The sequence below is a fragment of the Hemibagrus wyckioides genome, linkage group LG10 (genome assembly GCF_019097595.1).
Source record: "Hemibagrus wyckioides isolate EC202008001 linkage group LG10, SWU_Hwy_1.0, whole genome shotgun sequence".
NCBI lineage: Eukaryota > Metazoa > Chordata > Actinopteri > Siluriformes > Bagridae > Hemibagrus > Hemibagrus wyckioides.
In genome coordinates, this window is record NC_080719.1 from 13,060,581 (window position 1) to 13,078,726 (window position 18,146).

Genomic DNA, 18,146 nt, shown 5'->3' on the forward strand with positions numbered 1-18,146 from the left:
TATATTCTTCCTAGACTTCTAATAAAAAGGGACCCAGAGAGAGGAAAGGAACAGCGCCCTCTATCATGTTATGTCTGTATTTACCAACATTTATTCTCCTGTGTCCTGAAGATGTCGGAAAACTTCAAGCTACGGATTTAAATGTGAATGTTCATATACAGTATATGAATATCTGAGAAACATTCAAGAAACATCACCTTAGAGAAACTTTTCTGAATCATCGAATGTGAAGTGTTATTATAGAAGATTAATATTGAATATAAAACCTTAATATACACCTGGAATTTGCAGCTGCACTATTGTCAGAGCTGCTGTTATAGAAAATACCTTCTGACCAATTAGAAATTAAAGTTTAACAACATTTAACAGATGTGAATTGAAAAAATATGTTTTCACGAACAATTATTAAAGCAAACTCAGAAAAAAATTTCAATATACAGAAAGTCTGTCTATACACTCATATTATACTATAAGCCATTAGGTTATTCCATGCTTATGCCTGTTTTTGTTTCGTGAGGATTTCCTGCCTAATGTTCTGCATGTTATCATAAACCTCACATGCTATTCTGATTCAGTGATATCTCTCAGGTGAAATGTTTGCCAACAGCCCGGACCATCTTTCCTGTTTGGAAAAACACTTTTATCATTTATTCACTGTGTGTATGTGTGTGTTTGTGTGTGTGTGTGTTTGTGTGTGTGTGTAGCTACCCAGACCATGAGCAACACAACACACATACCACAGTGAGCAACAGAGATTAGATAATACCATAATACTAAGGGGAAATGTCCGCGAGACTGCATTCAGTTCAAACAGTCGTAATACCTGTATCAGACATGCAAACAGCTTGCCAGGATACTGGGAGATTTTCTCTGAGATTTTAGTCTGAGGTTCATTTGCCTCCACACATTTGTCCAAAACGTCAGCTCCATCTGGTAAAACTATGATGAATAACGTTTGTGGTTAGATTAGCATTGGGACAGAGAGTTTCAGCAGTGGTTATGTTTGGTATTTAGGGCTTGATATCAATTTACAGCGCAACAATACGCTTATAAATCTAGTCCTAGCTGTGTGTGCAAATACTATACTATATTCCTGCTATTTTACAGCATTTAAAAAGTGATTATCCATCTAGAATAAAGTCTAAAACATCAACACTCCAGTAGAAAGCTAAAGAACGAGAGAGCAAGAATGAGTCACTTGAATTGTTTTCACATCATTAAATGTAACTATAAATGGATAAAAAACAAAAAAACGCTGTGGTAAAAGAGGAATAAAAAGCTTTGGGACAAGCAGTTACAGGAAAGTAATCAGCGTCAGGGAGGTAACAATAATTCCACTACTTCAGACTTCACTGTTGTTGAGTGCTTTATTCCTTACTGGATAAGTTGACAACATCTGGGGTAAAGAGAAAAACAGATTTTTTGGCAGTTCATTCCATCACTAATGTGTGGCATTTAGCTAGTCATGAAACAAGATGTTATGAAAGGTGAAAAGAGAGACACTTTTACTATTCTATTAAAATTACATTTCTAAAAATGTGTTTAGCGAAGCCGTAATTTTTGCTTTAGCAGATTTCAGAAGGTTAGTTTTTGTCTAACATCAGCGAACGACTTGTGAAGCGAAACATTCTTCTTGTAGATGTTTTTATATAATTGCGAGGACAAACTAAGGAATAAACCTCTCTGTGTTGTGCAGTTATAGGAACATAATCAATGTGGTGTGATGAGTTTATAATCCAGAAGGAGTTTTATTTCTCTTATACCACAGTTACTACTTAATTATTAAAGTCATAAAATTAATTAAAAGTTTTAATTGATTTTGTGGAACATCTGTAAAACACACTAGTTCCTGTAATCTCTTATACTATAGAAGTCTTTCCCTCACTTTCTCCTGATGGTAATAAGATGTCCTGAAGACTTCCCTGTGCTGGAAAACTGTTACAAAATGCTAACACTGGAGACTCCTTCCATAAATGTTAGATAAACATGTCACAGAAACATCACCTTGTGAATGACTATAGAAACGCTATACAAATGTATAATTCATGTGATTAGTTCCACAGCACTACTGCCAGAGCTGCTGTTATAGAAACATATTCAACATCTTCGGACTAATCAGGATGGAGAACTGAAAACTACAGGCTGATAAAGTTCTCTGTCATTTAAAGGTTGATATTGTTTTATTTTGGTTGTTACTTTACTCGTTACCATCTTTATCCACCTCAGCGTGCGGCTGATGCTCAGATTAAATGTTTAAACTCACCCTAACATTTTTATCATGCTCCAGGCAGCCCCTAGTCTAGACAATGGATCTAAATAGCTGTTTCCGGTGTGCTGAAGGATCCTGTAAAATGACCGTCCTCTGAAGCATCAAACGCACATGAGGCTCCCGGTGGGAGCTGTTAGACAGGAACATTAAAAGGGTAAAAAGAGAGGAGCTTAATGTTTAAGGCTTGTGTGTGTGTGTGTGTGTGTGTGTGTGAGTAATTGATAGTCTGTCTGCTTTAACTAGCTGTCAGTGGAAGGGCTATAATTTGGTCTAGTGCCCCCCACCACCACCACCATCACCACCTCCACCACTCATCATACGCACCAAGAGATGAATCAGAGATCCATCCATTCCACACACACACACACACCACAACTACTATATTTTGTGCATTTTATGCAAATGAAACTGCTGCGTCTCATACATTAGAAGGTTTTTTATTAAATTGTATAATCACACCTCAGCGTCTCTGTGTGTTAAGACTACGAGACCATTATATAAACGGAGACTGAAAAAGATTACAGAGATCCCAGACCAGTTACAAACCACAGTCCCTGCTGATATGCGATTAGACCGAAATGCAAATGCAATCGACTGACAGCATCATCAAAGCACTCGCCTTCCTGCGCTGTGGGTAAATATGTCAAACACATCAGAGAGCATGTAATGACTTTTTCCTCCGTCTTGATCTGCTCGTCGTAGGTGGCGATTAGTGCTGTTATGATTTCCGGCTGTGTTTGATATCTGGATGTTGTAAACGTTCCTGTTCCTTGATAAACGGCGAGCTGTAATTAAAGAGGTGTAAGTAAGTGAGACGCATCATTACTGCAATCTGGCTCCAGGCGAACGTTGCTGGGGAGCGAAAGAAATAGTGCACAAAACAACAGCAGATCAATAGATATAAAGGAAATCATTTTGTGGAAAATGTAACATGCAAGCTGAATTTATTAATTCTGAATTTATTAACTTACTGATTTATTAAACAGCAGCCAAACATGTTCATATCTGCCAGAACAAACAAAACCGCTGCTAATCATTAAAATTAGCTGTTATTTAGCTAGCTAGCTTAGCACACAGGAGCTGTAGCACATGACATCCAGTTATCACTGTTTGTCCTCAATCTCTGATGATATTTAGTGAATTATTTAAATATATTCTGAATTTTAAATCTGTCTAATCAGACTCAGAAGCAGAAGAGGAGTTAATCATTTAAACATCATTTGGACATAAAAATCTTTGGAGTAATCAGTATACTAAAGCTATGTGACTTCTAAACAGATCTTACTCCTCTCTTTTTAAAAACTTTTTAAACAGTTTAATTTAATCCATCCATCCATCCATCGCAATGCTTATCCTACTTGGTTGCAGGGAACTAGGAGCCTATCCCAGGTAAATTTGGGGTTCAAGGCAGGGTACACCCTGGACAGGTTGCCAGTCTATTTCAGGGCACCATCACACACACTCACATACCCATTTCAACACTACGGACAATTTAGAGATGCCAATCTGCCTACAACACATGTCTGTTTAACTTAGGGAGGAAACCAGAGTACCCAGAGGAAACCCCTGAGGCACAAGGAGAACATGAAAACTACACACATAGACACACAGTGGAGTCAGGAAGCAAACCTTCAGCCAAACGTAAGGCAACATGTTAACAAACATGTTAACCATGAAGCCACCATGCCCCCCTCAATTCAATTCAGTTTACATTTATTTGTGTAGTGCTTTTAGCAATATTGTCACAAATCAGCTTTACAGAAATATTTCTCAGTTAGTCTTAATAAGCAAGTCAGAGGTGACATTGGTGAGGAAAAACTCTGTGAGACGACATGATCAAGAAACATGGAGAGGAACCCGGACCTAAAAAGGGAATCCATCATCATCTGGGTGACACCAGACAGTGTGATTAGTAATCATTTCTCTTCTATAACTGTGTTCTTTATGGTCTAAAAAGTGCAACGAGGAAATTATGTAACGAGGAAACTCATTTTAGTTTTAATATAATGTCTATATTAAAGGAATAAACTAAAGGAGACTTGAATTTAAAACTGTTCTAATCAACTGCAGTCCAAATGCATCTTCATGGTTTCTAAGTGGAACAATCCACAGTATTCTCATGTTTCTCATGTATCTGTGTTATGTGTAGCACTCAGAAATGTATTCTCTATTGTGTTGAATTCGAATTACAATATACTTGCGTACTTACTATGGCTGTAATGGATAATTTGTCAAACATTATGGTAATGGCAAAGACCCAAAGGCATAAAACTGAAACATAAACAGTGTGAGGTGCCGAGGCAGGTTCAGAGGCCCACTGGCTGATGCACATTCGTCATCAGCTGAACCCATGCCCTCTGACCCAGTGCTATACAGGTCAGAGTTGTTGGCAGGCGGCACTGTGTCCCTTCCCTTCACAGAGTCAGGTTGACACCAGATCTCTCAGTGTTCCTCTGCACTTTCTCTGTTTCCCTCTATTGTTCTCTTAACTTCACGCTCCCTGTTAGAGATAACATCGGCATTCGTGCATTTAGACGTCTACCTTACGTCTTTCAGTCTGTTTACTTTTCTACCAAAGCGAAACTCCTCTGGTCTAATTTGTAATCTGAACCTGCCCTCTCCCGCCATCTTACAGGGTCAATGTCAACCACAGTGTGGTCATAAATTATATCCGGATTTCATTACGACTTCCTGTCTGGTCTGTTAAATCAATGTTTATCATGTGGGGGGAATTCCACACAAATTAGTTTTATCAGCAGGCAGTAATGAGAGGCACGTGTCTAGAAGTGAAGGTCTTTCCATGCATAACATAGGCCTCGTGTATCATCTCATTTTTTGTTCATCTCAGTTTGCTTAAATTTTCAAAGCTTTAAAGGACAGTATTGACAAAAATTTTTAAATATACAATAATAATTTCTCACTTATTTCAAGTGTACTCAATCAAGACATATTTGGCATAGAATTTTTTAGCACTTTTGCACTGCAGCTCCATTGCCACTGTAGGTAAATTATCGGGTAAGACTCACCCACTATTTTTCCCACATTCTAAATGCAAGCCCAAATCTTCATGTACTTCAGTTAATCAACATTATGCAACAAAATCACAATTTTAAATAATTGATTTAGTTTTAAAAAGCAAATATGTTATCATATCACTGCAAACTTTGGGAGGCGGGAGAGTGAGGGAAGAGTCATGGAGGACTGCTCTGAGGAAGAATCCAAGATGGCCACCAAACAGCATTCTACACTGTGAAGATTTGTTCTTATTTGTTTAAAAAAAACCCAAAACAGTTTTGTGTCTGCATCCACAGGTTTAGTTTGGCAGAGATGTTCTTAAAAATGCTGGGCATGTGGAATTCATTCGAAAACAAAGGCAATGTGTAGGACACTTTGAAAACAAAGTGCCCTAAGTCATCAGTGTGTGACGTCAGTGAAAATCAGGTTGCGGTTTGAGGCAGTGAGTTACACATAAAACTTTCGAGTGGCTTTGAGTCCTATTACTTGTTAGCTACAGTAACTGTGTATTTCCAGTGCAAAACTAAAGAAGGTAAAGTCTTATTTACTGTTAACTCACTTCATCTGATGGATGTGGAAAATTGTTTGAAGTTGATTTTTTGACAAACTATCCCTTTAATAGTGTGTTTCTTCAGTGCAATGCTTTTCGTTTGGCACAGCTCTCGATGTTCGTACTGATCTGATCTGTTAAATCTAGTCAACATGGACAGTTTTATCAGGACGCAGCATCACAGAAACAGATATGATAAAGCTCCTGACCCGAAGACGTTGTTGTAGACAAAACCATGTCTTTCACCAGCCACTGTTCTGTGATTGCAGTTACATTTGTTTTATGTCTGTGGCTCAGAGCTGCTGATTAGAGGCCGTGCGTAAGCAGTGATACATCCCTGTTGGTGGGAGGTCAGACGTCATGTTTAGGAGGGACATGTAGACCTTTAGAGTATAGAGTGAAAGAGAGAGAGAGAGAGAGAGAGAGAGAGAGAAAAGAGTGACAGAAATCTTACTGGCCACAGTAATGGGGATTAATTCTGTCTTAATGAATTAATAGTTCATTGTTTCTATAGAAACATCTTTTCACATTATATAGTCTAATACAAATTGGACAAAAATTGTGTTAATTAACAAAGCAAAAATATATAATCATTAAAGATAATACAGAAGGTGTTTATTCGACATTTTTGGAAGGAATGCCCAGTGTCACCGCATTGTAGTGAAGGACTTTACAAGAACTTAACTTCAGTAAAGAGGAAGCAAAGAGGCTGATTATGAAACTAATGTTTAGCTGCTTTAATGCAAGTGAAAAAAATGGTGGCTCAATAGTTAAGGCTCTGGGTTACTGATTGGGTCAAACCCCAGCACTGTCACTGTTGGAACCCTCAGCAATGGTTACTGTTGGAACCTGGTCTGCTCCAGTGGTGCTGTATCATGGCTGACCCTGTGCTCTGACCTAAGCTGGGATATGCAGGGAAGGAATTCTGCTATAATGTATATGTTACAAGTAAATGCTTCTTCTTAATGGAACTGATAAGCAGAAGTGATTTGCTTTTTGATTTGCTTTCTTTGTTTCACACCATTAATGTATCAATTAAATGTAACTATGAACAGATATAATGTATGATGTGTTGTTCTTTTATAAAGGACAAAAAAATCATTAAAGAAAAAATCAAAAATGACATGCCATTACATGATGTGCTAGAATTAATCAACTTTGGGGTGATAACAATAACAATGGTGTGTTTTATTCTTCACATTAATGAGTGAATAGTATTTAGGTATATAAAATAATGATAAAATGCTGTATTTCCAGCTCTTTTTCATTCGTATTCTTTAATATAAACTAGATTTGAGCTTGCCAAAAAGCATACATTTCTATAAAACATTATTACATTACAGGATAATCAAATATTTTATAATTTATGTTATATGGGTTATACTGACCTATCATATTTCATCAAGCTCAATATGAATGGTCATTTTAAGGTAGATTTGTTTGATATAATCTTAAATAATTTTAGTACCACTACAAAATATGGGGACACTTGAAAGATTAAAGCATGTCTATGCTTTTTCTTGTCAAAAAAAAGGAGAAATGTAGCTAAATGATAGTTCTCAGGTCTCTTGACCATCGCCAAACTGCCTTGAATTTGAATACAGATACTGACACTGATGTTGTTCTTCGAAAGATTAAATTGCGACTTGTGCCATAAATCTTTGAGATAACGCAAATATGCATGAATGAGTAGTTCTGCAATTCTGATAACATCACGAAATCACTGTCTTCATTAAAACCATATGGCAAAAACAACCGTGAGTCAGATTCAGGGCAAACTGCTCTGAAATAATTTATAGCCAGGCCATAATTAAAGGAACAGAACTTTGAGGATATCACTCAGGCCAGGTGCATAGCCATATGGGACGACGGAAGACACGAGAGACACGAATACCTGGTCGAATGATCATGAATCGCTCTCTGGATTTCAGTGGACTTATTAAATCACTGTGCTGGGGGTCACAGCATGTTCAGGCTCCTTACTTCCTTCTGAATGGTCTGAAAGTTTAAAACAACACAGAGGTAATGAGATACGCATATACGCTCACCATCAACTTTATTAGGAATACCATACCAATACTCCTTTGTTCTTACAACAGCATCAGTTCTTAATGGCATGGGTTCTGTAACATGTTTGCAACATTCCTTTCCTTTGAGATTCTGCTCCACACAATCTCCACATGAGATTGCATCACATAATTAATGCAGATTTTTCAGCAGCTCACAATCCGACCTGGTCAAACTGCAGGTTCATGCTGTGAATCTCCCGTTGACCACAACCCAAATCGATTATACTGGATTCAGGTCTTGAGGCTGGAGAGGCTATTAAAGTTCACTTACCTTAGTGAACTTTAATATGTTCATGGAAATAGTTTGAGATGCTTGTAAACAAAAAAAAGTCTTTCTATTCGTATTTTTTGGAATTTGATTTGGTCATATGCCAATTCCCACCCACCATCCAACTCTCCCGTATCATATGACTGCAACCAGTTCTTCGAAATCTCCCCTATCATATGACTGCAGTTGGGATGGGTGAAGGCTCACACACACTTCCTTCGGAAACAAGTGAAGTCAGCTAACTATATCTTTAGCTTTCATCTATAGCAGAAGAGAAAATCGCTATCTGCCTTCTTTTGCATACATGATTCACAGACTCCAGTGATTCCCTGGTGTTGCTCTGATTGACAGAAGGGAGAGAGTATCACCTTTTTGCTCTCTTGGCTCACAACTATATTGGCAGGACTTTAATTGCAATCTACTGACTAGGGCCAAAGAGTTTCAGTTGCTCCATGTATGAGACATGATCCTTCAAACAACTATTCTTAGCTTGCTTTCACACATGCCTTTGACATCTGAACAATTAAGCCACAGACCAAAAACAATTTTTATACATTACTAGTAGGATGCTTTTATCACTTTTTTGCTAAAGTTTGCAATGTGGTGAATAGTCCAGCTTGGCCTGACCAGCTCATCTCTGAACTTGTGGACCATCTTTAGCTGCGAAGTTAGACTACTTTCTAGCTTCATCATTACTTGACTAAATTGTTCTTGACTAATTCCTTTACTCATGTTATTTTCCATCAAAGCATTAACATTTTTAATGGCAGCTGGTTATCAAATCTATAAGTGATAGATTGTGGAGTGTAATAATGACTTCATGATGTGATGTTTGTCATAAAACCCATCCCTAATTACAGCTTCATAACTGTATAAGCACAGAGATGATGAAAACCAGCTGTTCTCTGAACATAAAACAGGCATTACCACACGTTGGTGCTGATGTAAAGCTGAATTTTTTTTAAAGCAAAGATCTAGCAGCACCACCTGGTGTTCACTTGCAGCCATGACACTTTCCAGTCCTGAGCTGTGTCTGAATTCGCTTCCTATTCGCCAGACAGTGCACCATTGTTGCAGTCGAATATATAGTGATTTCTTTCTTTCACACCAGGGCAGCTGTGTATATACGTAAGGAATGAAACACTGGGTGCTTTGCTGCTATAGGAAAATAATACTCAGTGTTGTAGTGCAGTTAGTTACCATCCCAAATTTGATTCTTTTCCTGTAACAGCACATCTCAGTATTTTATTCCTCTTATATATCAGCAATAACTTGTTAGCCTACAAGTTCTCATTTATTCAACAACGACAAATTACACCTTTTTCCTTTTATAGTTACATTTAACATCGAGGAGCATCCTCAAAAACAAGTTGGTTCCCTTATTATTATTATTAATTCACATTTCCAAATCTACCCTAACAGCTGTGTGTTCAGTGTATGTGAAAATGTAGCCTCTACTTTTATAGATTTCTACACATTAAAGAGAAGCAGAATCAGTTATATGCCACTTTAATTGTATCAAGTTCCAAAAGAAACTAGTAATAATAATGTAAGAACATATCAATTAACACTGAACTAAAACCAGTGGTCATATACAAACATTGGATTTTACAACGTAATCATTTCTAAACACGAAAACTGCATTTTAAAAAGGTAGATATGAAATAAAATGTTTCTCTTGCAAAAAAAGAGCCCCAGATGACTTCTGAGTGAATAGAGGACAACAAATCTGCACAATTTATTTAGCATCTGTAGACTTTGACGATCTGTAGAGCTTTAAATATCAGGCGATGTAAATGGTAGGTCAGAGAAAATGTCAAATCCTCAACAACTGAATGTTATCACCCTGCCGATGGTCCATAGAAGTTCTGCGTTACTTGGTCCAGCTGACTTTAGGAATATCGTAATGCTCAGTCAGTGTGTCCAGATGTCTGTTGAACTCCTTGAGGAAAAAGACAGAATCAAATTTAGCTACAGTGACCTAATATGCTTAACTCAATATATATTTACACCTCTGGAAAAAAAACATGAGACCACTGCAAAATAATCAGTTTCTTATGTTTTTTTTCTTACAGGTGCATGTATTGGTGAGATGAACAGTTTTGTTTCATTTTTTTGTGAACTGCTGACAATATTTCTCCTAAATTCAAAATATAACTATTGTTATTTAGAGTGTATATTTAAAGGAAATGACAACACATCAAAATAACCCAAGATCATGGAGCATCTGCAGAGCTTTAATAACTCCAATAAAACAAAATGCAAATAATTTATAAACAAATTGTACTAATGCTTTGGCTTAATAACATTATATTTGGTGGAATAACCCTGATGTGCATGTGTTTTGGCTCCATGCTCTCCACCAGTTTTTCACATTGCTGTTGAGTAACTTTATACCACTCTTTTTGCAAAAAAGCAAACAGCTCAGCTTTGCTTGATGATTTGCGACCATCCATCTTCCTCTTGATGACATTCCAGAGGTTTTCAATAGTGTTCAAATCTGGAGATCTCTTTTCAAATCTCTTTTCCAGAGCTGTATATATACACGTGTATATATATACACTATATTGCCAAAAGTATTCGCGCACCCATCCAAATAATCAGAATCAGGTGTTCCAATCACTTCCATGGCCACAGGTGTATAAAATCAAGCACCTAGGCATGCAGACTGTTTTTACAAACATTTGTGAAAGAATGGGTCGCTCTCAGGAGCTCAGTGAATTCCAGCGTGGAACTGTGATAGGATGCCACCTGTGCAACAAATCCAGCCGTGAAATTTCCTCGCTCCTAAATATTCCACAGTCAACTGTCAGCTGTATTATAAGAATGTGGAAGTGTTTGGGAACGACAGCAACTCAGCCACGAAGTGGTAGGCCACGTAAACTGACGGAGCGGGGTCAGCGGATGCTGAGGCGCATAGTGCGAAGAGGTCGCCAACTTTCTGCAGTCAATCGCTACAGACCTCCAAACTTCATGTGGCCTTCAGATTAGCTCAAGAACAGTGCGCAGAGAGCTTCATGGAATGGGTTTCCATGGCCGAGCAGCTGCATCCAAGCCATACATCACCAAGTGCAATGCAAAGCGTCGGATGCAGTGGTGTAAAGCACGCCGCCACTGGACTCTAGAGCAGTGGAGACGCGTTCTCTGCAGTGACGAATCGCGCTTCTCCATCTGGCAATCTGATGGACGAGTCTGGGTTTGGCGGTTGCCAGGAGAACGGTACTTGTCTGACTGCATTGTGCCAAGTGTAAAGTTTGGTGGAGGGGGGATTATGGTGTGGGGTTGTTTTTCAGGAGCTGGGCTTGGCCCCTTAGTTCCAGTGAAAGGAACTCTGAATGCTTCTGAATGAGCATACCAAGACATTTTGGACAATTCCATGCTCCCAACTTTGTGGGAACAGTTTGGAGCTGGCCCCTTCCTCTTCCAACATGACTGTGCACCAGTGCACAAAGCAAGGTCCATAAAGACATGGATGACAGAGTCTGGTGTGGATGAACTTGACTGGCCTGCACAGAGTCCTGACCTCAACCCGATAGAACACCTTTGGGATGAATTAGAGCGGAGACTGAGAGCCAGGCCTTCTCGTCCAACATCAGTGTGTGACCTCACAAATGCGCTTCTGGAAGAATGGTCAAAAATTCCCATAAACACACTCCTAAACCTTGTGGACAGCCTTCCCAGAAGAGTTGAAGCTGTTATAGCTGCAAAGGGTGGACCGACGTCATATTGAACCCTATGGATTAGGAATGGGATGTAACCTAAGTTCATATGCGAGTCAAGGCAGGTGAGCGAATACTTTTGGCAATATAGTGTGTGTGTGTGTGTGTGTGTGTGTGTGTGTGTGTGTGTGTGTGTATGTATGTATGTATGTAATATATATATATATATATAAAATATATAAATATATATAAAATATATATATTTTATCATCATTCTTGAGAGAATATATATATATATATATATTCTCTCAAGAATGATAAAATCAAGCAGTGCTAGCAAGGAGTCAGGAAATTGCCATGTAGGAAATCAGTGATTGGTCGTTCAGAACAACGGCAAATAGTGATTGGTCATTGAGAAACAGTGACTGTGTGATTTAGTGAACTTGTTCTCTCTACTTGCATCACCAAACTGAGCACAGGCCAAGTACCATCATCTACTCAGTGTCTTTCTCACTAAGAAATAACCAAATCTAGCAGCAGAGAGGGCAACACTGTGACTATGACATGCAGGCAATTCAAAGCAATCAGCGCATGTGAACAAAAGAAATACAGGAGACTGGATGTAACAGAGCAAAACAGTCAATAAGAACACACTCTTACCTCAACTCTGCGCTTGTGTGTCTTGGAGGCTTTGTTCAAAATTCTTTCCATTTGCTATTAAAAATGAGCAGAGGAGAAAAGTGAATCAAAATACAGCTCATTCTTTATATTAAGTACACAATATCAAAACAATGGCATTTTTCTTTTTGGAATAAGGAAGGTGTCCAAACATCATTAAAAGGACCAGTACATATTTTAACTGAACTAATCAGACATGACTTTTTGAAGTGCTTTTCACCAAACAGTGTGGAAAAAATGTTGCTGTAACTAACAGAATTTTATGAGCAACTACTTTTACTTCTGAATTACATTAAATTTGCCCACTGTTGCAGCCCTAGGACAAAGATGTGCACATTAGATGGTTTAATAATATAATAATGTTTAATAATATAATAATAAAGATCAAGTATGCACCTAATTACACTGTATAAAAAGACCATACAAAAATGCACTCACTCTTTTCTCCTGGATTTTGTCAAAGGCGATTTGAGCTGGTGTTCTTTTATCAACATAAGCCTTCTTGGTTGTTTCCTCATCTGTTGAAGTGGTCAGAACCTGCTTTTCCAAACGCTTCATCTCCTTGTCCTTCTTCTTCTTCCTGTTTAAATGACATTACATCAAGTCAGGAATAGAACACTTGCAAGATAATCAACAATTCTTATATATCTTGTAGTTTTTAGCATTGCACTAGTAACTTCTGGTTATCACGTTACCCTGTGCATACTGACTATATGTAAGATATACAGTGTGCAATCTACGACCTGTCTTTGCGTTACTGTCTATATTGCTGCTGTCTGTCTGTCTATCTATCAGCAGGGTGGTGTGATGAGGGAGAGTTACTATAACCAGCCCAAAGATGATTAGTAATGTCTAAAAAATTATGATTACTGATGATTAGGTTCTTTATTTATTAACGAACAGGCCATTACTTTTTATATGACTATAGTGTCCAGGAAAGTAGCAGCTAAAAATTATTCTTCTCACTAGTCTCTTCATATGATTTAGTTTGAAGTGAGAAACTGCAAAGTGTAAACTCCACAGAATCAGAATCAGCTTTATTGCCAAATACTGTGTGTTTTACACGTACAAGGAATCTGCTTTGGTGTGTTGGTGCACAACAAGAAAAAATATAAACGTAAAAATATAAAGAACAATTAAATAAGATTAACTGTGTCGAAAATATAGATAAATATATACACCGTGTAATAGTGCAATAGTATAGTGTATAAAAAGTGTACCAGTGCAAACAATTAAATTACCAATGCTACAGTCAGTGCAGATGGAAACATTAACTGTACATTAATTGTACATTAGCTGTGTCCGTCCTGAACAATTTCTGATGTTAGGAAACTTATAGTTATTGTTTTCCACCAAAGAAATAACTGAGGACACAGGATTTTACACTCGGTGGGATTCTCAGTAAGGTGATCAGATACAGTATATTGCCAAAAGTTTTGGGACACCCCTCCAAATCATTGAATATAGGTGTTGTTTTTTCAGGGGTTGTTCTTGGCCCCTTAGTTCCAGTGAAAGGAACTCTTGCGCATAGCAAGACATTTTGGACAATTGCATGCTCCCAACTTTAGCAAAACAAGGTCCATAAAGACATGGATGGGTGAATTTGGTGTGGAGGAACTTGCAGAGTCCTGACCTCAACCCTATAGAACACCTTTGAGAAGAATTCTAGAGGAATGGTCAAAAATTTCCATAAACACACTCCACACAACATTAAATTCATGTGCAGACACCCCAGATTTGGCCTGGCTCGCATATCTTGGTATGCTGAAGCATTAAGAGTTCCTTTCACTGGAGCTAAGGGGCCAAGCTCAACCCCTGAATTCAATGATTTGGAGGGGTGTCCCAAAACTTTTGGCAATATACAGTATATCTTTTGTCTTCAGAACTAGACGCTAGAGAGGGGACGACTTTTATAGCTATTTTTACACATTTTTATATCATGTAAATGATAACAGGAATTACCTTGTCGCGAATGCATTGCACAGCACTATATATAATTATAAATGAATAAAATGACTTTTTAAAATAAATTAAAAAATGATAATCGCTGGCAAATTCCTTGGGTGTTTGTCTAATAAAACAATTCAGGACGTGAGACTGAGGATAAATAATCAACTCCTCTTCATCACATTACCCTGGTGTTGATGTTTTCTCTTTAAGACCACGACACTGTACTGTTTAATTCTAACATAAACAGTAACGTCTAGCTAATTCTGGCTAAAAACAACACAGCGTTAGCCAAGTTAACTGGCTGTATCAGGAAGACTTCTATTTTTAAAGTGCAATACATTGTGTATAAGAGTCTAAAAGCCATCAGAATGTATACATTATAATTAAGACACTATAATAATATAAGGGATGTTTAAGCTTTAGCTAGGTGAGCTAAGCTATCAGCTGGACCAGTAACTCGTTAGCAATAAAGCCAAGAGCCGGGCTAACTATACTAAAACAAGCCAAATTACTTTCTAATTAATTTAGGTAGACAATGAAACAAAATACGTACTTTTTACCAGCTGAAATATCTCCAGTTCCTTTGAGTTTTAATGATCCTTTCTGAACACCTCCGTATTCCGCCATCTTGCTGACGTTATTTTCTGGAAAAATCAAACCGGAAGTTTTGTATCCTCAGCTGAAGGAGTGTAGCGTCATAATTTTTAAAAATATATATTTATGTATAGATAATGCTATGCATAAAGATACAAACTTGTGTTTCTAAAAATACGATTATAAACGATAATAAAATAATATGATTTAATATAACAGTTATATTAGTCAATCCAGTTTAGCGAATTTAACGGTGCGCATGCGCATTGCTCCTACTGATGCCGGAACTGCTTTGGTCACGTGTTTATGTTTTACAGCATGGTGCTTGAAAATGGCTCTCAGTAACGTCCTGAAGTCTTTATCCGGAGTTAATGTGTTCAGTTCCCACACACGGCTTTGTGTTTGCTCTGTAGTGAACAGTTATGTCCAGACTCGAGGATATGCTAAAAAAGCCGGTATGTTTTTTAAAATAATTTTTTAAAAGGTGTTTCTAGGAAACTAGGCAACTAAGGTACCGTTAGCCTAGACCTGACCTTGGCTGAATAAGAAGCACCTCATTGAGTAATAGACGTTATATGAACCATACAAGTGCATACTGTTGATTTGGTAATAAAGTTAATACGTTAATGAGAGGGCGATATTATTTCAGATTTGGGTGCAACACATCGCATTTTCTCCAGTTGTTCTACTTTAATGCATTTATGTTTGATCATGTTTCCTCAGCTGCTAAAGGGAAAGGAAAAGGCATGGTGAAGGATGTGCAAAAGGGCCCAGAGGTGTGTAAGGACCCGGTGAAGCTGACCTCACATGCTGTTGGGGTAAACATCTACAAACAAGGAGAAGATCCACCACTGAAACCCAGAGAGGAATATCCAGCATGGTAAATCATGCCATGGCATAATGAAATCTGTCCGTTTCTGTGGATTTAAATGAACTTGCATAAATTAGTGGATATATTGGTTCTATTAACGTCATTCAGCTAAAAGAAAGGTTCTGAAAGCACTTATTAATTATTAAATAATTAAATAAAATTTAATTGCACTTTTACAAACAACCTTCGCAATTTCTTCCTTCATGGAAACCCGTGCTGCATATACCAGAATAGTCATTCAGTAGTTAGAATTTTATAGCAGAGTTGCAGCATTATTGGATTGAAATAGAATGTCTATATGATCCATAGGGTTTTATATATTATACAGTCAGCTCCAGAATCGTTGGCACCTTTAGAAAAGATATGGGAAAATATCAATGTGATATAGATATAATATAATAAAATGTAAGAGATATCCAACAAAGGGTGGCAATAAATATAGAGCTGGTGCTATCTTGTTGCCTGAAGTGACAATTTTGGATGTTTCCAGGTTGTTCGAGTTGGATCTTGGTCCCCCCAAAAAACTTCATGAGCTGGATCCAGAGAGCTACGAATACTGGAAGCGTTTGAGGAAGGAGCACATCTGGCGTTTCAATAAACTGCATAAAGGAAAGAAAATCTGATCAACTCTGACACGTTTATTTAGCTGTGAGGAGCTATGATACAGTCTCACTGTGGTAAGAAAGTGATGGTATCAGATCGATGCAGTACAGCCCATGCCCATGAACTTTCTGTACAGTCGATCTGTTAATCACTTGAACTGTGTGGTTCAGTGGGACTCGCATGTGTCGCTCAGCACCTATGCCAAGTACTGTGTTTATCACGTTGCCTCAGGAGCGACTATTATAGAATGTACACGGGAATATAGTTGGAGTGACACTTTGAGGGGGGAAAAAAAGATGTCATTATTTAACATCATAATGCTTTGTATGTAAATAAACTGAACACTGATCTTCCTAAGAGATTTTCCATGAGTTTTTTTTTTTGATGATGATGATGATGATGATGTGGTGGTGGCGGCAGCAGCAGCCTATTCACTTGAGATCTGATAAATGTGATTTACATTTTTATTGTAAGCAAACCATTCAGTGATGTGGATGGATCCTGGAAGAGAGCACTCCCACTAGGATCGATGTGTTTCTTTTACGGAAAAGACGATCAGTCAAAAGAACCTTGTACTGATTTACAGTGATTGTTCTTGCAAAGAGGAACCCCTGCTCCCCATATGAACGAGTCTTTCATGTGTTTTTCTTCAGTTGAAGTTGCACTTGAATGTTTTGTGTTTTATTAATTCAAAACTTGTTATAAATTCAAATTAAAAAAAACTTTTTGTCCCTAAGGGGCAATTAAAGGCACGTGAGCAGCATGAAAGGCATAAAAATAATAAAAATACAATAAAAAACATACACTATATTGCCAAAAGTATTCGCTCACCTGCCTTGACTCGCATATGAACTTAAGTGACATCCCATTCCTAATCCATAGGGTTCAATATGACGTCGGTCCACCCTTTGCAACTATAACAGCTTCAACTCTTCTGGGAAGGCTTTCCACAAGGTTTAGGAGTGTGTTTATGGGAATTTTTGACCATTCTTCCAGAAGCGCATTTGTGAGGTCACACACTGATGTTGGACAAGAAGGCCTGGCTCTCAGTCTCCGCTCTAATTCATCCCAAAGGTGTTCTATCGGGTTGAGGTCAGGACTCTGTGCAGGCCATTCAAGTTCATCCACACCAGACTCTGTCATCCATGTCTTTATGGACCTTGCTTTGTGCACTGGTGCACAGTCATGTTGGAAGAGGAAGGGGCCAGCTCCAAACTGTTCCCACAAAGTTGGGAGCATGGAATTGTCCAAAATGTCTTGGTATGCTGAAGCATTCAGAGTTCCTTTCACTGGAACTAAGGGGCCAAGCCCAGCTCCTGAAAAACAACCCCACACCATAATCCCCCCTCCACCAAACTTTACACTTGGCACAATGCAGTCAGACAAGTACTGTTCTCCTGGCAACCGCCAAACCCAGACTCGTCCATCAGATTGCCAGATGGAGAAGCGCGATTCGTCACTGCAGAGAACGCGTCTCCACTGCTCTAGAGTCCAGTGGCGACATGCTTTACACCACTGCATCCGACGCTTTGCATTGCACTTGGTGATGTATGGCTTGGATGCAGCTGCTCGGCCATGGAAACCCATTCCATGAAGCTCTCTGCGCACTGTTCTTGAGCT

At 38.3% G+C, this 18,146-nt stretch overlaps 2 protein-coding genes across 2 annotated transcripts; one reads left to right on the forward strand and one right to left on the reverse strand.

Annotated features, from left to right (window-relative positions):
* Window positions 1-9,664: 9,664 nt before the first annotated feature.
* Window positions 9,665-15,165, reverse strand: fam32a (family with sequence similarity 32 member A). Its single transcript, XM_058401823.1, has 4 exons — window positions 15,012-15,165; window positions 12,947-13,088; window positions 12,491-12,544; window positions 9,665-10,113 (listed from the first exon to the last, which is right to left on the reverse strand). Exons 1-4 carry the CDS (start codon window positions 15,083-15,085, stop codon window positions 10,045-10,047), a joined length of 339 nt encoding a protein of 112 aa, XP_058257806.1. The 5' UTR covers window positions 15,086-15,165; the 3' UTR covers window positions 9,665-10,044.
* A 182-nt stretch (window positions 15,166-15,347) lies between these two features.
* mrpl54 (mitochondrial ribosomal protein L54) lies at window positions 15,348-16,883 on the forward strand. The gene is made up of 3 exons (XM_058401822.1): window positions 15,348-15,507; window positions 15,776-15,932; window positions 16,414-16,883. Exons 1-3 carry the CDS (start codon window positions 15,384-15,386, stop codon window positions 16,544-16,546), a joined length of 414 nt encoding a protein of 137 aa, XP_058257805.1. The 5' UTR covers window positions 15,348-15,383; the 3' UTR covers window positions 16,547-16,883.
* The last annotated feature ends 1,263 nt before the right edge of the window (window positions 16,884-18,146 follow it).

Excerpts from the sequence above, each read along its gene's own strand:
- fam32a (XM_058401823.1), bottom strand. The coding sequence starts at position 15,085 with ATGGCGGAATACGGAGGTGTTCAGAAAGGATCATTAAAACTCAAAGGA. Across the intron at positions 12,545-12,946 it reads ACAAAATCCAGGAGAAAAGA|CAAATGGAAAGAATTTTGAA; the intron begins GTGAGTGCATTT and ends CATTTTTAATAG. Across the intron at positions 10,114-12,490 it reads CACACAAGCGCAGAGTTGAG|GAGTTCAACAGACATCTGGA; the intron begins GTAAGAGTGTGT and ends TTTTTCCTCAAG.
- mrpl54 (XM_058401822.1), top strand. The coding sequence starts at position 15,384 with ATGGCTCTCAGTAACGTCCTGAAGTCTTTATCCGGAGTTAATGTGTTC. Across the intron at positions 15,508-15,775 it reads AGGATATGCTAAAAAAGCCG|CTGCTAAAGGGAAAGGAAAA; the intron begins GTATGTTTTTTA and ends ATGTTTCCTCAG. Across the intron at positions 15,933-16,413 it reads AGAGAGGAATATCCAGCATG|GTTGTTCGAGTTGGATCTTG; the intron begins GTAAATCATGCC and ends GGATGTTTCCAG.